The 18,247-nt window shown below is 44.6% G+C and overlaps 2 protein-coding genes across 3 annotated transcripts in view; both read right to left on the bottom strand.

Moving 5' to 3' along the window:
• Positions 1-18,247, bottom strand: part of LOC146189809 (beta-1,3-galactosyltransferase 1-like) — a 49,729-nt gene that overhangs the window by 11,569 nt on the left and 19,913 nt on the right. The window lies entirely within an intron of this gene.
• Positions 1-18,247, bottom strand: part of LOC146189810 (uncharacterized) — a 29,085-nt gene that overhangs the window by 2,089 nt on the left and 8,749 nt on the right. The window contains exon 2 of the mRNA XM_084603422.1: positions 7,251-8,492. Coding sequence (XP_084459548.1) covers positions 7,251-8,492 — 1,242 coding nt within the window. The remainder of the gene's footprint in view (positions 1-7,250; positions 8,493-18,247) is intronic.

Below are 18,247 nucleotides of genomic sequence, written 5' to 3'. Positions count from 1 at the left end.
TCAGAACGAAGGCGTGAGACAATACGTATACGTTATGTCAATGTTACTCCAGGTCTCAAAGCGCAGAAAAAAAAAACGATTAAATCGAGAACTAATGGCAGCTTTGGCACACGTCGCCACTATACTGTTGACAATCACGTAACTGTTTTATTTAATCAGTCGCTGACGTCATAGTCTTCCTGGTACGCCCTCAGGGCAAAGGCACGGCCGATTATCTCTTCAATTAACCGAGTTCGTCGCCAAACTGCAGCCACCTTGTCTCCCCAAACTTACGAATCTTATCCGCCCACCTTTTATTTCGCCGTCAGCCGTCCACCATTTTGCTTTCATCCGCTCCACTACGGCTCCCCTTTCTCTCTGTCCACTTTCACTCCCACCTTCCTCCCTTCCCTTACGGCGCGGTTCAGGTGTCCACAGAGCAAGTGTGACAGCTACTGCGCCTTTCGCTTCCTGTGAACCAACCAACCAACCACTCTGAACTTTTGCTGAAGCTTTTTTTAGTTGGTTCACGGGAAAGGAAAGGCACAGCCTCTGTCACACTTGTTTGTGGACACCTAAACCGCGCAAAAAACTTTCGCTGCACCAATAGGGCGACGAGTTTTAATTATAAAAACAGTACAGAGTTCGAAAAATTGAAATTTTTAAGAGTTATCATTTATTACATCACTGCGCCTCATTTTAATCTTCAGCCTTTTCGTAACTGATTTGATTTATTTATATAGGAAGGGAAAGACGCGGTAACTGTCTCACTTGTTTTCTGTGGACACCTCAACCGCGCCGTTAAGGAAGGGAGGAAGGTGGGAGTGAAAGTGAAAAGAGAGAGAAAGAGGAACCGTAGTGGAGGGCTTCGGAGTAATTTCGACCACCTGGGGATCTTTAACGTGCGCTGACATCGCACAGCACACGACGCCTCTTCGTTTCGCCTCCATCAAAACGCAGCCGCCGCGGTCGGGTTCGAGCCCAGGTACTCCGGCACAGTAGTCGGGCGTCTTACCACTGCACCACCCCGGCGGGGCCAGCCTTTTCGTAGTGGTTGCATTATTAACAAAGCGCGAAGCGAAGGAAAAAGTTGAGAGCATGTATGTGCAAACAGGTTTGCACGCAATGTCACTTTTTGATAGCCAACGGGCATGATTTAAAAATTACAAGTGGCTTCGAAACCCTAACTGTGATAAACAGTCCTTGTAGTAAACAGTATTCGGTGTATAGATAAACAAATTCACTATCAGAAGATAATGTCGACACCATAAATACTTCTAAATACGCATTTAAGTGGTTACGCTAATACGTTACAATACAACAGGTTTCAGATGCCTCTGCTGTACATTGTAGCTAGAACATTCAAGAATTTATTTGAACCCCTAGGAGCCAATTAATTTTTGTTTTCGGAATGCATATAGTGAATTTTGATGTACTTCTTCGACATAAGGTATGTTGTTGTTAACCCTGTACGTTTTCAGTTTGGTCATTCGTCATCACACATGTCAATGCATATTGTCTAATAAAACTTGTTCTAAACACACAGGGAGGCAAGGTTTTTGACTGTAATGATATCCGATTCCATACAGTAAGAAGGCTACACAATTATTATTGTTGCAAAGAACCTCTGCGAGATATATATTCAGTGTATGTACATGACTGAGTTCTTGTCAGACCAATTGTGTCCGAGAAAAATGTACTTTGTAGAATAATATGGAAAATACAATTCTCCTAAACTGGGCCCAACTGCATAAAAAGTGTCTTCAAAAATATGCACTGCATAATCAGGGTAATTTGGATGCGCAGAGAAACCTTTCTGAGTAATATATATTACATTATCATGAAGTATTGCATTTTGTTTCAAGTGATGTGTCGAACATATTTCTTAACATGTACGTTAATGAATTCCGGTCCTTTCGACTGTCTATTTAACCGCTCCCCTGAACCTTACTCTCGTATAGACCTTTGCAACGAGGGTCTCCTGGGCGTCACCATATTGCTCGCTGGGCTGTTGTGTGCGCCTGACGTCAACACGGTGGAGGCGGCAGCGGAACCGGCTTGCAGCAGTCCAGAGAGGAGGCGTTTGGACAATCTTCTTGCCCGGTGCAAAGGTCTATACATGCATAAAACTTTATCCTCCCAAGAGGTCCACAGAAAAAGAAAGTTGACGCGTGCATAATGAACTGTTTTCTCAGCTTTCCACCTTCCCCCTATTTACTGTAAACAAACAAATGTTGAGGATCAAGTGTGACAGTTACTGCGCCTTTTCCTTCCTGTGAACCAATTATTATTATTATTATTATTATTATTATTATTATTATTATTATTATTATTATTATTATTATTATTATTATTATTATTATTATTATTATTATTATTATTATTATTATTATTATTATTATTATGTTGAGGATCACACGAAAAAGATTATTTGTTTCCAATCTTACAATCCACCGATTAGCCAGCCGTCTTGCGTGCACCAATTAAACAAAAAAAACAGCATTAGGCCCGACCCACTGCGGCTTCATGATAGGCTTATTTTTAAGCAAAGCCTCAACTGCAGAACTTCGCATATACTCTAAAAAAAAAAAAAAAGAGTTACAATGAGACAACAGGCCCGAGAGGGCCCTTGGAAAACCAGTCAGAGAATAAGCACCCAAGGCTAAAGAATCGTGAACAATGATAGTGTTCTTTAAGCAAGCGGTCGGACTACAATGCACAAATTGATCCTCTTTTTAAGCAGATGGATATACGGGTCCTTCGTTAATTCGATAAAGGACTCTTTTGACAGTACATGCATGCCTTTAAAACAATTCCCTATTACATTTATCTAAGTCTACTGCGTTATTAACCAGCCCTGTAGCACTAAGCATGGAAATTTCAACCTCCAGAAGACTGAAACAGTACAAGAAGAAGGGACTGTAGCTTACGTAGGGACCATGTTTTGGATCAACCCGCCAAATACAATAAAGCAAAGAAATATCATTCGTTAATTGCTGACAAATATAGTAACAAGCCAAAGGGTTGACAGTGCCTTTTATTCCGTTCCATTGTTATTGTTTATTCGTTCCGGCTTTTCAAGAGACTGGTGTTCTGAATTGACTCTTTATTTTGATGTTTATGTTTTTACGACCTGCTTAGGAGTGTCACTGATATAAGATATACTATCTGAAATGCATATTTTTAGTTCACGAGTTTTAAAATATTGATTATGAAAATAATATTTGATGCCTGCAAATTACCCTTATAAGCACTTTCTCGCGTAGACCTCAACTAGTTTTTGGCTAGGATTCCGGATGCGCTGCTACAAACATGTCTTATAATAAATGTTTGAAATAAAAATCAAATCAATCAATCAGCCTTCTGGTGGCAAATGGGCTGTATAGAAAAAACGCCGAAGGGTAAAAGGTGGACGCTCTTTTTAAATTTTTATTGACCCACAAAGCCATTTTGCGACAGTCGGGGAGGAGCTAACAGTAATGCGACAACGAAGCATTGCAAAGACCTTGAAAACATATTAGGGCAATAAAGCGTGCACGTGATGAGGCAGATTCTGAAGCAGCGCCTCGCCTATGAAAATTGGCATTTGCAAGGGTACAGAGGGAACACCACGCTGAAGCTGACGGTCAGGACTCAGGAGCCTATGAGGATCATCACAACACATCAGCGACGCGAGGCTCGCAGACTGTGGCTTTCTCACTAGATGCGTATATGGTCATGTCTTAAGCCTTTATGCTTGTCGACGTTGCTTTAGAGTTGGTGTTCACAGCCTGTTTCTCCCCAATGTGGGGATATTCTTTTAATTGGGACCTGCTGACCTTCGTTCTCCAGCCAGTTAATGCATGCGTATACTCCTTTCTATCCAAAATATCCGTCCTTCCCTGCTCAATCATCCACTTAGTAAATGCAAGCATCCAAGGCATTGCCGCAACATCAGTTATTTAGTGCCTAAGCCAGCTTGCATTTTATGCCCAAGTTTCAAGCCACAAAACCCACCTTCTCTTTGTGCGCGCGATTGGTAACGCTACAGGAGGCGCTTTCATCGGCAGCCATTTTCCTACTGGGCCTACAGCCCGTATCGCAGTTCGCATTGGCGCCCGTCAAGCCATTCATCTCCTTCGACACGTCATTCGCAGCGCCCCGCGTGCTGGGCCAAAACACTCATTATCTCACTGCCCACATCCCGCAACTGCGCTCTTCCACGCTGCCTCCTCAATGCACCTGGGGAAGAGGGACTCAGCGTTCAGGCCTCCGACCCACCCTCTCGTCATGGATGATGCCGCCCTCATTTTTACGAGAAGAGCAAACTGGGCACGCCGCATATGGTCACGGTGGAAAATGCGAGGCGCGAAGCGGTGACTGCTCCTCGGCTTTACAAATCCCAACCCGTTACTTTTTACGTGTCGTAACTACCACCATGATCGGCCCAGCAAAGCCACTGTAGGAGAAATGCTTCCCAATCATCCCTTTAACTAATCCTCTCCTGTACAAGCTGCGACTATCATGTCCCATCTAACTTCGCAATGCCATTTACCCGCCTGGTTAACTGTCTGCCTCTGCTGACATTACCATAATCTACGTTCCTGAGCTTCTGCGCGTGTCTTACTTGTAAGCCGAAAAAAAAAAAGCGTGTAACCTCTGGCATATTGTTTCATGGCGTAGGGAACAGAGGTAAACAGAGTCACCCTCGTTACATAGGCGTCATGATTTCCGCAGTCATGCATTGATTTACCGTTAAAAAAAGAGTTGTTCCAAGAGAATGAATGATCGTTTACCGCCATTCCTTCAAAGACGGCGTAAATGCCAGCATCGAAATTTTCCATAAATGTTCCCTTGACGTGAACAGGATCCATAGCTTAAGAAAAGAAACGTCTTTGTTCACTATGGGTGTCCAATCGTACGGACCAACTCTAGCCTATGTGACGTAGTTTAAGAAATTTTATGCTAGTTTATCTTGCTAAAACTTGTTATCCTAATCAGTAGCTGTCATGTCACACCAACTAAACGAAGAGAAAGGCCTGTCCCATTGACTTTCGTCCTCATCCTCCGCACAAACCACGCCTTCCCCTCCCCTCTTAATCCATCCTGTTTCATCCTATTATATACGCCGCTCTTTCCTTTCATCCCTACTGAAATTACTTCTACTTGCTGCGCCATTTTTAATCCACTAAAAACGTCTCTGGCTAGCCCCAAATTTTCAGCTTCACAGGGCAATACTGATATGTTGGTTATATACGAGATGCGTTAAACAAATAACGCCCCTGTTCTTTTTCTCTTGAGCACAGTTTACTAAAAAGGTATAAAAGACGCAAAGAATACAACCATATACGCCACATACATGCCAGATTTTATTAATTTTCAGTACAATCTCCGTCAGCTGTTCGGCTTGCACCACCGGGGAAGAAGGGAATGCATGCAATTTTTTTGTTTGTTTTTTACGCAATGGTGTTAAAGGACCCGTTCTCCGAAAATTTGGCGTTGGCGGCCGTAACCTTAGGGGCGGAGCTTAAGTGTCCCCCATAATTTATTTGTACCTGCTTTTTTCCTTCTGGCGCAGCAATGTGCTCACGGCGCGAATGGCGTCCTCGATGTTTTGAAAATCAATCCGAAAAGCGCAGATACAACTGAATGAATGAATGAATGAATGAATGAATGAATGAATGAATGAATGAATGAATGAATGAATGAATTATAACAACGGAAGGGATGGTTCGATCTCGGCCAATAATTCGGGAATTATGAGGGTGTAGGCGAAGAAGCACTTCCCAGTTTTTAAATGTCACAGCTGCTCGTCGTTAGTCAAACTCTCACACCAGTAAGAGCATGGCAGTCCCCGCTGGTATATACTCCACACTGGCATGCTTAATTGTGGCGCCAGATCGTATCTGGTGTGGTGAGGCGGACATGTCATGTGGGATATAATAGACGAAAATCAGTGGCTGCCAAGGCGCGACTATAAAGAGTGTGGTGAATTACTACAGTGCACCCTAAATTGACAGCAGGTTTTGTTTTCAGGTTTCTTGAAGACAGATATTGACATAGCGCCGGGAAAGAAAAAAAAAATCTGATGCAGCAAAGGCATGCATACCCTTATTCATCGGTGGCTCAAAGCCGAAAAGCTTGACCGAAATTGCATTGAAAATTAATATAAGCCCGGCAAAAATGCCGCCGTAATATATGTAAATTTCAAAAGTTTTTAATAAACAGTTTCTGAGAAAAAATTAGAAGCATTATTTTTCGAACGCCTCTCCTGCTTTTCAGTGATTTCGGCAACCTGTCTTACCTAAAGTGACGACGTCTGCTATGTGCACTGCATGCAACCTATTCGTTTTCACCTGCCGATTTCTCTACCATGGTCTCTATATCTGCTCTCACGACATTCGTCCAATAGGTACCTCTATCTTTTCAATGCGCTGCCTAAGATGAACTTGTAAAACTTCCAATTTTCAAAACTGAAGGAGATTACTTTTGCTTTCTTTGATAATTTTTTTTTTTTAAGCTCGTCATTGTGTTTTGTATGCTTAGGCCTTCAATTACGAGTTCAAATTTTAACCGTGTTACATAACAGCACAGCGCTAGTTGCACAATGCGGAAATCTTGCTCTCCAATTATTATTACCGACTTGTGCACACAGCTGAAAACGTTCTGCCTCTTAATTGTTCCCTTTCATTTACAACTTTGTAACCGAGTTCGATAACCACACTGATCGAAAGAGGACCAATGTCAGTGATTATGCGCATCTGACCGCGAGCCTCAAAGTTAAATAAGTTTGTTTAGTAAGCACTCTGCGGCCACGTGTGCGCTGTCGTGTGTACGACCATGGTTCCCCACTTTGTAATTCCTGCACAACACACATGTTACGGGACCTGCAGCCACTTGCAAGCACTTGCCACCAAATAGTTATTAGTCCATAGCAAGGAACGGTTTCGTTTGGAAGCTCAGAATGTGCCGCGCTGATCCCGTAGCTAAGTCTTGAAGCTGCACAGCTGCGATGCATCTTCTGCGGATCTTAGTGTCCAAAGAACACCAATAGTCATTGAGTCAACCTTGCCCACGCAATGCGAACGCGGCATTTCTGGGTCTCCTCCTGAATCTTTTAGTGCGATGGGCTTTCCATCTGCTAGCGTCAGCTTCCGGAGGAGGGATGCCAGCTTTGTTCTTGTACTTTTTCTTGTCACCAATGTTAGAAACGATATGAAGAGGTTCAGCGTTACCTCTAGCTAATTCTGTTACTACATTTACGTCTTCTGACGACATTACAGTGTCTTTACGAAGAGCCATCTGTGATTCGTACGATGCCACAAGGTTTGTGTCGGAAGGCGTCGTCGCCTCTTCCTCGGCGTAAACAGACTCTTCAGTTTGTACGTAGCTGTCAGCGCTATCTTTTGAAGGCAACTCATCGTCCAGGAACGCCAGCGTTGGCTCTCTAAGCTCCCGCATAATTATGTCCCAGCTTCTCCTACGATACTTCGCTCTGTAGATCTGGGCGAACATGTACTTTCCCTTGGCGACACCTTTCCACTTGTCGTCGAAGAGTGCATAGAAGCGGTTGAGCTTTACATGTCCGACGGAGGCAACCTTAGCAGCCTCCCCGGTAACGTACACGTCATCCACGGGCATAAAAGGCACCGAAAAGGACGCGTTGTATAGGGCCTCCATGACCCTGCTCTCAAAGAGGACCGTACTTCCCGAACAGTACCGGGAAAAAACTTCATTGCGGTACATCTTCTTGGGAATGTACCACGGAGAGTCGGTACTTCGTTCCACCATCATATTGGTCCATACGTAGCAATGGAAGGCAAGTCGCTCGCTGTATTTCCTTCGCTGCAGGTAGGCCATCAACTTTGTCAGGTTGATCACGATGTCGTCGTCCATCTTGACGATGTATCGTGTGGCGGGACAGTTGTCCATTGTCCACTTCATTCCGTATATGAACTTGTACGTCAAGTTCCTATACGCGTCCATGTACGGGAGCATGACCACATCCCCGTATCTCTCGGCTTCGTCCAGGACAGCCTGTTGGACGCGCAGGTTCCGAGATATGCCCACGAAGAAGACGGTAGTCCAGGAATGTTTGAGCGCCATGAAGGCGTCACCTATCGTTTCGCGGAGTAGTCGGCGTTTGGCCCAGTTGCCCGGGGCGCTGTGCACGAAGAAGATGTGGCTCAGAGGACCAGTGTCGCGGCACCTCTGCGCGACAGAGTACGCCACCGGTAGGAAGCTGACATTCTCCACGGGAAAAGGCAGCCTACCGTAACCCCTGAGCAGCGCCTCAGTGGGACGCCAGAACAACAGTTCCAGGGGCACGTCGTTCCAACGAGACGTCGGTTTGCGGCTCACGTTCGCCTGGTGACGACGGACCACAGGAACCCGGCGGAAATCCTGTGCAGGAACCTGCTTCCAGGAGTCGCGCTGAGCGTACCAGTAGGCAACGTTGAAGAGGGTGAAGGCCGCTAGCACAGCCAGCAGGAACCACTGGCGAGTCGCCACTGGTGGACTCTGCAGACAGGCACCTGCGTGTGGTCTTATATCATAGGCATTCTTGTGACGTCAGCATTCCCCGCGTGAGTGCGTGCACTTTGACGATGGGTGCGGACAGATACGGCCGTGCGTGCAGGTGCAAACAGGTTCGTGCAGTCCGTGCATGCCCGACTGCGATGCAACGCGTAGTGCATCAATTGATTCTGAAGATGCTTGTTGCCAGAGTTTGCAGATGGGTCCATCAGTAGATGACAACTGTAACTGTATCGGACGCTGATAATGTTCTTGGAGAAAAAAGCACAGCTAGCTAATATAGGCTTGCAGGTGTCAAATGCGGCGCAGAAGCCTTAAATATCGCAACCTGCGCTACATACCTCCAGCGTTGCATGTGTTATAGAGCAATAAGATTCCGGAAGTTCGCGCTTGAAGCTGACATTCTTCAGAGACCTGTGCACGCACCTTCTAGATCAAATTATTGTGTTCGCATTTCAAGCCATTGAAGCTTGTTCGAAGAAGTGCGGTGTGGTTTACAGTGCATGCTCGAGAGACATGCATGTGTCGGGGAACACAGGCGCATGCTGGGACAGGGTGGGTGGTCTCGATAAATCTGTGCACCGGATAAGAACATGAGGTCGAGCGTGTACCACGTGCATGTATTAATGCTAGGAACAAAAAAGTCTGCACTTCTCTCCTCCGTCTTTCCGGTTCCCGCAAGGAACAAGAACTTACATTTAACGAACTTTTCTTGTTCCCAGCAAAATGTCCGCATATGATTAAAAGCGCACGGAAATATTTACGGTGGCCTAATTTCTGCTCGCCCCGTAAAATGTTACAGCGATATGACTGAAGGCATTACAATTAAACTCTTAAAAATTATAGCCAGGAAAACTCGTTTTCAGCACACGATTACGTATGATTAACATAGCTGGGGGGGGGGGGGGGGGGGGGGTACACTTGCTAGCGCGAACGAAAACTAACGTCGTTGGCTCTATTTCATACGTCTCACGCTTCACACTCTTTATCTCGTGGCTATTTCACATTTGCACCTATAAATTTCACGCCTCTATCTCGCAACCTAACTCCATGTCTCTGCCTCACACCTCTACTTCTTTTATGCATTACGCATCTGCCATTTACTTCCCACCTCGACCACACGCCGCTGTCTGACACTTATGCTTACCTGTTTAACATTACCACATGTGTCATATCATTCAAAAATCTACATGAACCTCGCGTGCGGTTAAGAACAACCAGGATGACCAACATAGAAGAACAGGTTAACATGGGAGTTTCCGGTTACTGATGTTTACCTCGGGCTACGCAATTGACTTACAATATAGTTCGACGTATATCAGTCGCTGCTGTAAGTTTAAGTGCACAGCGCCCTCAGGTACTCATCATCGCAAGTCGACGATTCACTTATAACCCTGTAACTCCCAGCAGATTGAGTACGATGCAGGTTATAAAACTTCAAACAGTGTTCGTTCCTTTTCGCAATACATCAGCTCACAGAGCTGCAGAAACAGCATTTACCAAAGAACGTGTCAAAACAAGTAGCAATTGTCAGTTGTCGGAGGGACACGATGGTTCTTGGAAGACTACTGTTTGCAAAAACTAGCCGGAAAAACAACGAAAAACGTGTGTGAGTGTGTGTGGAGTGTGTGTGAGTGTGTGTGTGTGAGTGTGTGTGTGAGTGTGTGTGTGTGTGTGAGTGTGTGTGTGTGAGTGTGTGTGTGTGAGTGTGTGTGTGTGTGTGTGTGAGTGTGTGTGTGAGTGTGAGTGTGAGTGTGAGTGTGTGTGTGAGTGTGTGTGTGAGTGTGTGTGTGAGTGTGTGTTTGTGTGTGTGTTTGTGCGTGTGTGTGTGTGTGTGTATGTTTGTGTGTGTTTGTGTGTGTTTGTGTGTGTTTGTTTTTGTTTGCGTTTTTGTTTGTGTTTGTGTGTGTGTTTGTGTTTGCGCGTGCGTGCGTGTGTGCGCGCGCGCGCGTGCGCGAGCTCGCGTGTGTAGTGCAGTCTTAGACGACAATCAATTGTGTTTTTCGCAATGAATTTGCTGATTAGGCGTCCGCGGTTACTGAGGCGTTTAGAAATAATCGCAAATATCCAGTTCTAATTACTCAAAAATGTTTCCACGCTTAATTAGTCAAAATTGCTTCTTAATAAACTATATTTTTCGGCGTTACTTTAATCTAGGGACCGGCCATTGACGACGAAATCCTGCAGCAAATTCATAGCATTCATAAAAAAAAGTTTTCGTTGTCTATCATAACACGGTTAAGGATATTTTGAAAGAAGGCTAGGTTGAGACGGCAAGGTCGTGACGGCAAGGCCAGCGATGCCTTGTCTAGCGTTTTAATCCGATGACAAAACCCAGGCGCGTGCCGGAGCCGGCGCCGCGGGACGATGATGATGGTATGTACAAACGAAAGAGGAAGATCATGGCATGTACAAATTAAAGAACGTCCACGGAAGGCTCACAATTATATGAAACATTCTCGCCTTCCATCAAAGTTTCTGGGCTGCTGGCTCGAATACCGGCGACTGCAATTGAATGAGAGCGATAGATAAAGTACTTTAATATGCCGATATTTTCACGAGCGTCAGGGAACAACCAAAAGTGGTAAAAATTTATGCTCATCCCTCTCAGTCTGCACAACTATCCTCCCAAAGCCGACGTCTAAGAACTACTCTACTGAAAAACCAAAAGTTCTACGAGGAAATAACCGCATACCATCTCACACAAATGACACAGAATCTCTAACGGTGCCATCATATATAATAAAACATCTTATGATAAATATCATAAAATATCTTATGATAATGTGAGATTTTATGAGATCTTATGCGATTTTATGCGATTTGTATGTAATTTTTATGTAATTTGAGTGAGATTGTGTGTGAAAATGGGAGGTTATTGCCTCACACAGCTTTCTGTCACTAGGATAAGACCCTGTTTAATAACAATTGGACGATGTCCACACCAGTAAAACTGCAACGCGAGGAAGTGAACTTGTATCTTTATTCGCTGCACCATGTACTAAGAACACGGCGCAGATTTGGAGAGAAAAGAACTTCCATTAAAATATGTAAAGCGCTTAAATTCATCCCGTGCATCACCTCTATATCACATCAAAGGGGTGTTTCTATATTTTTATTAATTTGAAGTAGGAGAAAAAACAGCAACATCCCCGATCTGCATACAGCGTGTACAGTGCTCTATTAACTCGGCTATGGAGGTGGCCGTTTTATCTTCTGTCAAGAGAGATTAAGAAAGGAACAGTAAATGAGCGTTGCTACGGAGTCTGATTCGGCCCCCAAATACGTGTGACGGAATTGAGCAATGAGCATTCATAAAAACATCCATTGACAGCGTGAAGAGGTTGAGCAGAATTTAAACGCCTCTTTAAGAGAGAGGCGATGCATTTAATGCCGACGCAAGTTTTCGCGAGGTGTCAGCCCCTCCTTCTTCACATCTTTCTCTCACCAGCTGCCGCCACCTTTCATCGAAAAACAAAGGTAAGCCTCACGATGTCATCTGGCAACGCTGGATGCGTACGCCCTACTTCAAACATAAAATGTCAGCGTACGAACTCTATAGCCCTGGATGAATGATCGTAAAGCCATAACGTCTCAAGCGGCGCCAGCGGTGGAGTGCACTATGTATCGTAAATAAGCCAAGCTACAACAAACGAGCAGCAACTTCACAGGCCCGGCTTTCAAAATGAATTCACCACGGTGCGCATGCGCTCGAGCAAAAGTGAAACGACTGACGCTCAAGAAGAAAGCTTGGATGAAGGGTTAAAGAGGAGGGGGTTCGTGGCGAAGATAAAGTGAAGACCTATAACGAACAGCGTCTAAACAAGACAAAAAAAAAAGATAGCCGGTGCAGCTGGCGTGTGTATTTTACAGCGGGCACTCGGTAACAGCGCGAACGCAGTAAAGGCTGAGACGCCGTCTGTTTGAAAAAAAAAAAAAAAAAAAAGACAAGCGAAAAATCACAGGCTATGTCGATCGTAAAGACGAAACGAAAACGAAGTGAATGAAAAGGCGCGCTCTATTCGTACTTTCGTGTACGTTCGAAGTTGGAGCTCATTCGATGTTTGAGAGCACTGAAGCGAAGGAAGAACTGCGCGGAAAGACAGGGACGAAGTAAGCTTTGTCCTTACGAGACTGTGTAGTTCTGCACTTTTTGACGTGAAGAAACTGTAGACTGCAGGTGCGTCACTAACTGAAATGACACATAGCTTGGAAGTCTCGCACGAAGTATACGTAAGAGTATAATAGGGAACACCATGACCCCGAATAAAGTCAGTGTAACCTAATCATCAAAAACAAAGCCATATGGCGTTGAATACGGCTGACCGTATGGCAGTCAGCGCGTTTGGATCTTTTCTGCTCAGTGCTTTTGCTCGAAAGTTAGGTCGATTAAGTACATAGCGAAGGTACAGGAATGCTCACGTTTAGACAGCCGCTGCAAGGGTCTCGAACTACTTGATCCCAAATAAGTGAAGAATTCTTGGCCGATGTAAGCGCAAATATATTCTCCACTTTCATATTAAATACGGTTCCGAAAATTGCAGAAAAGAAACCTTTCTTCGGTATCATTTTTGAAAGGCTGCGCGAGCGCGTAAGGAAATAAAAGCACTCTCAGAGTGGTTACGAGTGTGTAATGCCAATGTTTTGGCGTTAGCTCTGGTGACAGCAATCGCGAGTTTTTCAGACATAATCTATTATGATTTTTTTTTAAACGAAAGCTTCACGACAGCAGTCAACTCGAGCCTTCAGCGTCAGTGTCCGTGCGTGCCTGAAAGAGCGCCAAATCGAGACTCTCCTTGCATGTGAGAGGATGACATTAGAATCAGCTTGCCGTGACATTTGAATTCACGTTATCCCTTATGTCACCGGCAGGATCTGCATACTCGGGTCGCCCCTTTCATATGAGAGGGTAATAGAAAAAACCTGCCGGAACCCTTTGCACTCACGATACGCAGGCAAGTCCATACGGCTTGGTTAAAGCGGGACTTTATATATGGGCCGGTAGCTTACGCTCTCGTCTCATACCCTTAAAGGATGAGCTTAAGTGTCCCTAGTAATGTAGCGCCCTACACTGATAAGGCGTGATAGGGAAATAATGTAACAGGCAAAAGAAGCTTCCGCTTCCATCCAGGTCTAACCAGAGCTAAACCACAGCCAAATTTTTCTCTTCCAAAGTCACACAGCCGGATATGAACGCAGACTTGCCCAGGAGTCAAGTCTTGCCCTGCGCTGAACGTCTTTCGAAACATCGCTAACAGTGGTGACAGTTGACCTCTACGTATGCTTAGACACGCTGACTATAGAAAGTACGAGCTCGGTAGCACGAACCACCTTCGCAGTCTGAGGTGTACCTCTTTCTACCTCTCCACCCTCTTCACTCGCCCATTTCTCCCTCCCTCTTCTCCTCTAAATGCGTGGTGGGGGTCTTCATCTCTCCACTTTGACCCTCGCCAACTGATGAAGGCGCGCTTCTAAAGTGAGAAACGAGCTAATGACAGCTCCATAAATTTTTTAAACAGCACATCGCAATGCGTTTCAAATGGGTAAATTCAGTAACTTATATTACTTCTTCCCCTTTATAAAATACCAGTATAATGCTACGCAAGGCCACGCATAGAAAACTCAGTTCTACGCTGCGGTTTGCTAAAAAGTTAAGGTAAGCTTTACTACAGCACACCGTAATTTTTTGCTAAGGTGCACTGCAGTCCAATATAGTAAATTGCGCAAGTTTGGACATATTCTAATTTTGCGCATTTGACTTACTCGGCTTTTTTTTTAGCTATGTTTTAAATCACTGTATTGTATTTTCGCTAATAATATTGCATTACCAACTCACGTCTACTTACGATGTATGCCGTTGTTGTACATTATTGTATTGTTCACTGCTGTCGCCCTTCCTGCTTGGACCTCACCAATGGTCTGCAGTATGTAAATAAATAAAGAAATAAATAAATATGGTCTTGTAGTAAAGAAAGTTATAACACATCGGATGCTATAGGGCGATCTAACCATTTGGCATCGCAAGCGTACGAAACAAAGCGTCCAGATTGCCGCCACTTTTACCTCCACCGAGAGACATGCGTTGTGTACACTGAACTACTGGGAATGCCTACTTGGAGAGTGAGGCCTTGACGCACCTCAACACAGAACGAAGCGAGTTTGTCATTGGTGGACTTCTAGCCAGGGGGCTTTTTCAGGTTAAAATAAAGCCGATACATCGCACAGAAAGACGAAAAAGGAAAGGGGGGTACCGTAGTCGCGGACAGCTTTAAACTGCGTCTATATATCCAGGGAGGTTTTATGTTTAGACGATGGATTGCTCACGTGAACAATATTGTAATCTTCATGCTGCGAGAGTTTGTAAACATTAATCGCGCAAGAAAGACAAGAATAAAAAAAAAAAACGCGCGGAAAAATAAATCGAACGAAACCCTCGTCTCTGGTGCCATCAAAAATGTGAAAAGTGAGAGCCAACATAATTTGAACATATTTAGATAAACCCGAGTATGAATACCTGCAAAACCAAACCCTAGCAACGAGACAGCGGATACTTCCTGCGCTTGTGATGCCGCATTTGGTGATGCGGGAGCAGCTTTGGATTTTGCTCCCGATTCACTGTATGCGGCTTAGTATCCACGCGCTGTTTTATTTTCCCTGGGCATTAACAAATAATCGAAATCGACCGATGTTAAGCTCTAACATCAGTTTCTTACTAATATATATGCCAGTATTCTACAATTCTGCCGTACAGAGACCATTAGTGATGAAAGCTTGGATGTTCGCAACTTTTAACGGTCGTTCTCGGTGCTTGGGTACAACACGATTAAGCCTTTGACGCGCCGCTTCCAGAAGCGTTGACCGTCAAAAGAGCGTAACGAGGCGCGGCGTTCGTTCTTCTCCTCCTATGCCCTCTCCCCGGTAAACGTCACTAACGAGCTGGGATAAACCTGCCGCTAATCGGACACGCATCGTGTGCTCACAAATGTCCTTTCTCGTACGCGCGTATGACTCGCGTGCATTAGATGCCAGGCTAGTCGCAGACCGCGGGCTCGGCACAAAGGCACTCGCATTTAGTGTTCCTTTGTGGTCTCGCCGCCTTTTTCTCGACCCTTCATATAGCAACCTGCTTATTTGCCTCTGAGAAATTTACTGCTCACTGTTCGTTACCACAGCCTTTGTGACCTGGCTATCAGGTCACCATCTATGTACAAGAGAGGGCAGTGACAATTCCTTCTTTTTTTTTTCTTTTGAGAAGCTTTACTTCTGAAGGCGTATTGGTACAATTGCGTCTAGCGCCAGCAAAAATTTGAGGTCACTGCAGATATACATCGGGCGCATTAGCTTTGACGCAAAGTTGGTGGCTCCTAGTTGACGAGTTGACGCCTTTCTATATCATCTTACCCACGTGACACGGCTCAGCACTTTTTGTCTCATGACCCATATGACTCTCATGAGTAATCAATTACATGACTCTTCATGTCACATGAATAATGACTCATGACTCGTTGATGATACAGCATTTCTTTATACGATGACTTACAACTCTAATCCCGTCATTGACTGGTGACGTCGCTTGATGATGACGTCACGAAGGGAACAACTTCCGGCAACAGATTTTGCGGACATTTTTGGCGCCAAAATAGCCTACTAATGCTGTCACACGAAAAAAAAGATAAATTTAAGGTGAATATATACGAACACGCTAGCTTTACCGTGGTTTCGTGCCTCTATCATATTCAGGTTTTTATGCGTCAGCACTAGAAGTCCCATCGAGAGAAAAAGGCGGTGTCGGTGTATGTTACAGTGTGACTTACTGCCTGGGAGGCTCGGTCCGTGACAATATGCAAAAAGAAAAATTATCATTTTCGTTTGCAGGGAAGTGCAGCAAGGCGTCGGAAGGCGGCTGCAGACTTGCAAATTTATGCCTAATAATAACAAAAACGATTCTTCAAAAACAAAAATGAATAAGAATAACTAAGCAAGAGCGCGGAAAAATTGTTCAGCGTTTTTCCCTGGAAAGTATAGAAGCAACTTTTAATGAGCAACGAAGTACACAACAAGGTATGTCAGAAAATAGGAGAAATATACAAGACAAGCAAATAAAGATAACGAGAAGACTTACGCTGATGCATATTCTATTCGAACAATGATAATTAAGAGGTCTCAAAGATTTCTTTTTGTAAAGCTGTATATTATTATTAGTAGTAGTAGTAGTAACCATTTGCAAACTGTTTGAGTAATAAGTCATGTCCTTTTTTCAGTCTGTGCTGAGACTGACCCTTTAGGAAAAAAGAAATAACAATAACCACTATGTGGGTGCGGTACATCACGTGGTCACACTGGGTAAATCCTAGATACAGAAGATGAGTAAAAATATCGGTTAAGTCTTGAATTGAGGAGAAGTGGGACTATATGAAAGAATGGCACTGCCTTCTCTGTACACAGGGAGCCCTCGGTACGGGTCTGAGCCTCCTGTTGCAACTGTTGCTCCATTACACGCAGGAAGGCGCAGTTCCGCAGCTGCTTGTTGTGCGGGCCTTGAAGTGGCGTTGATGAGAGCACGGTTGTTGTGCGTGTGATGTTCGGATGAGAGGTCAGAGTCAGCGACACCGCGAGGCAGGCGATTAATTTTCCGCGTTCCACTTGCGGGCGCGGGTATAGGTCTTCTTGTTCCTGTGGCGGGAACACTAAGAGGCCTGTTCTCTCACTTCGGCTCATTTTCATTTTTTTTTTTGTCGGATTCGGATTATTATAAACACTTCAAATAATCAGGCGAACGATCAAAATGCACTGATCAATCAATCAGTTATCATAAGGCTGAAGCACAGTTATAGCTGTTGATGTACAGAAACTCTCTTTATTCATTGCTGATTTATTTATTTCTTTTTGCTCTTTCAATTGCCCATGACTATCACATAGACGCACGCTTATACTAGGTGCACGGCGGCTGACCGAGACGCCTTAACAACAGATAGATGTCCTTCGTTGTAGCTATAAGATCTCATTTGCAGCAGACCAAAATGTCTTCTTTTACTTTAAAGCCCCTCCGAAGCGGAGCCGAAACTTTTCGCTATTTATTAGAGGGAAAATGGGAGACAGACAGTGACAGGTGTAGAGTCTACCGATGGGGAAGTCCTTCGCAATGTAATGGGTGCATAATTATAGAATAGGCGAACCGCCAACACTCTGCATTTTAAGTGTCCCTTTGTATTTGCAGCTAAACTTGAATCTTCAATTAGTTTGAAAGTCCCGGAGTACGGTAGGCCCGCAGGTACTATTAGTTGCTCAGGGACCAACATCCGCATCTTCATTTGTTGTCTATATCGCAGAGTGTGTGTGCGTGTGCGTGTGCGTGCGCGTGTGTGTGTGTGTGTGTGTGTGTGTGTGTGTGTGTGTGTGTGTGTGTGTGTGTGTGTGTGTGTGTGTGTGTGTGTGTGTGTGTGTGTGTGTGTGTGTGTGTGTGTGTGTGTGTGTGTGTGTGTGTGTGTGTGTGTGTGTGTGTGTGTGTGTGTGTGTGTGTCTTCGCGCGCGTGCGTGCGTGTGGGTGTGTTTAATTACAAAGTAATGCTGTTTTACAAACCTTGACGCGATGACGCCATTTCTCTTTGTAATGAGACCTTAGCACCGCCAGCACAGTTTACGTTGACATTAACGAGGGCATAAGACACTCGATATTGCATTGAAAAGCGAAAAAAAAAAAAATCCAGGCTGGAACCCAGCAGTTTTAAAAATTTGGTAACGCCTATGCAAAGAA

The sequence above is a fragment of the Amblyomma maculatum genome, chromosome 5 (genome assembly GCF_055883805.1).
Source record: "Amblyomma maculatum isolate TAMU_Amacu chromosome 5, ASM5588380v1, whole genome shotgun sequence".
Classification (NCBI taxonomy): Eukaryota; Metazoa; Arthropoda; class Arachnida; order Ixodida; family Ixodidae; genus Amblyomma; species Amblyomma maculatum.
The sequence above is the reverse complement of the archived record's forward strand: the minus strand, read 5'-3'. Positions and strand labels throughout refer to the sequence as shown.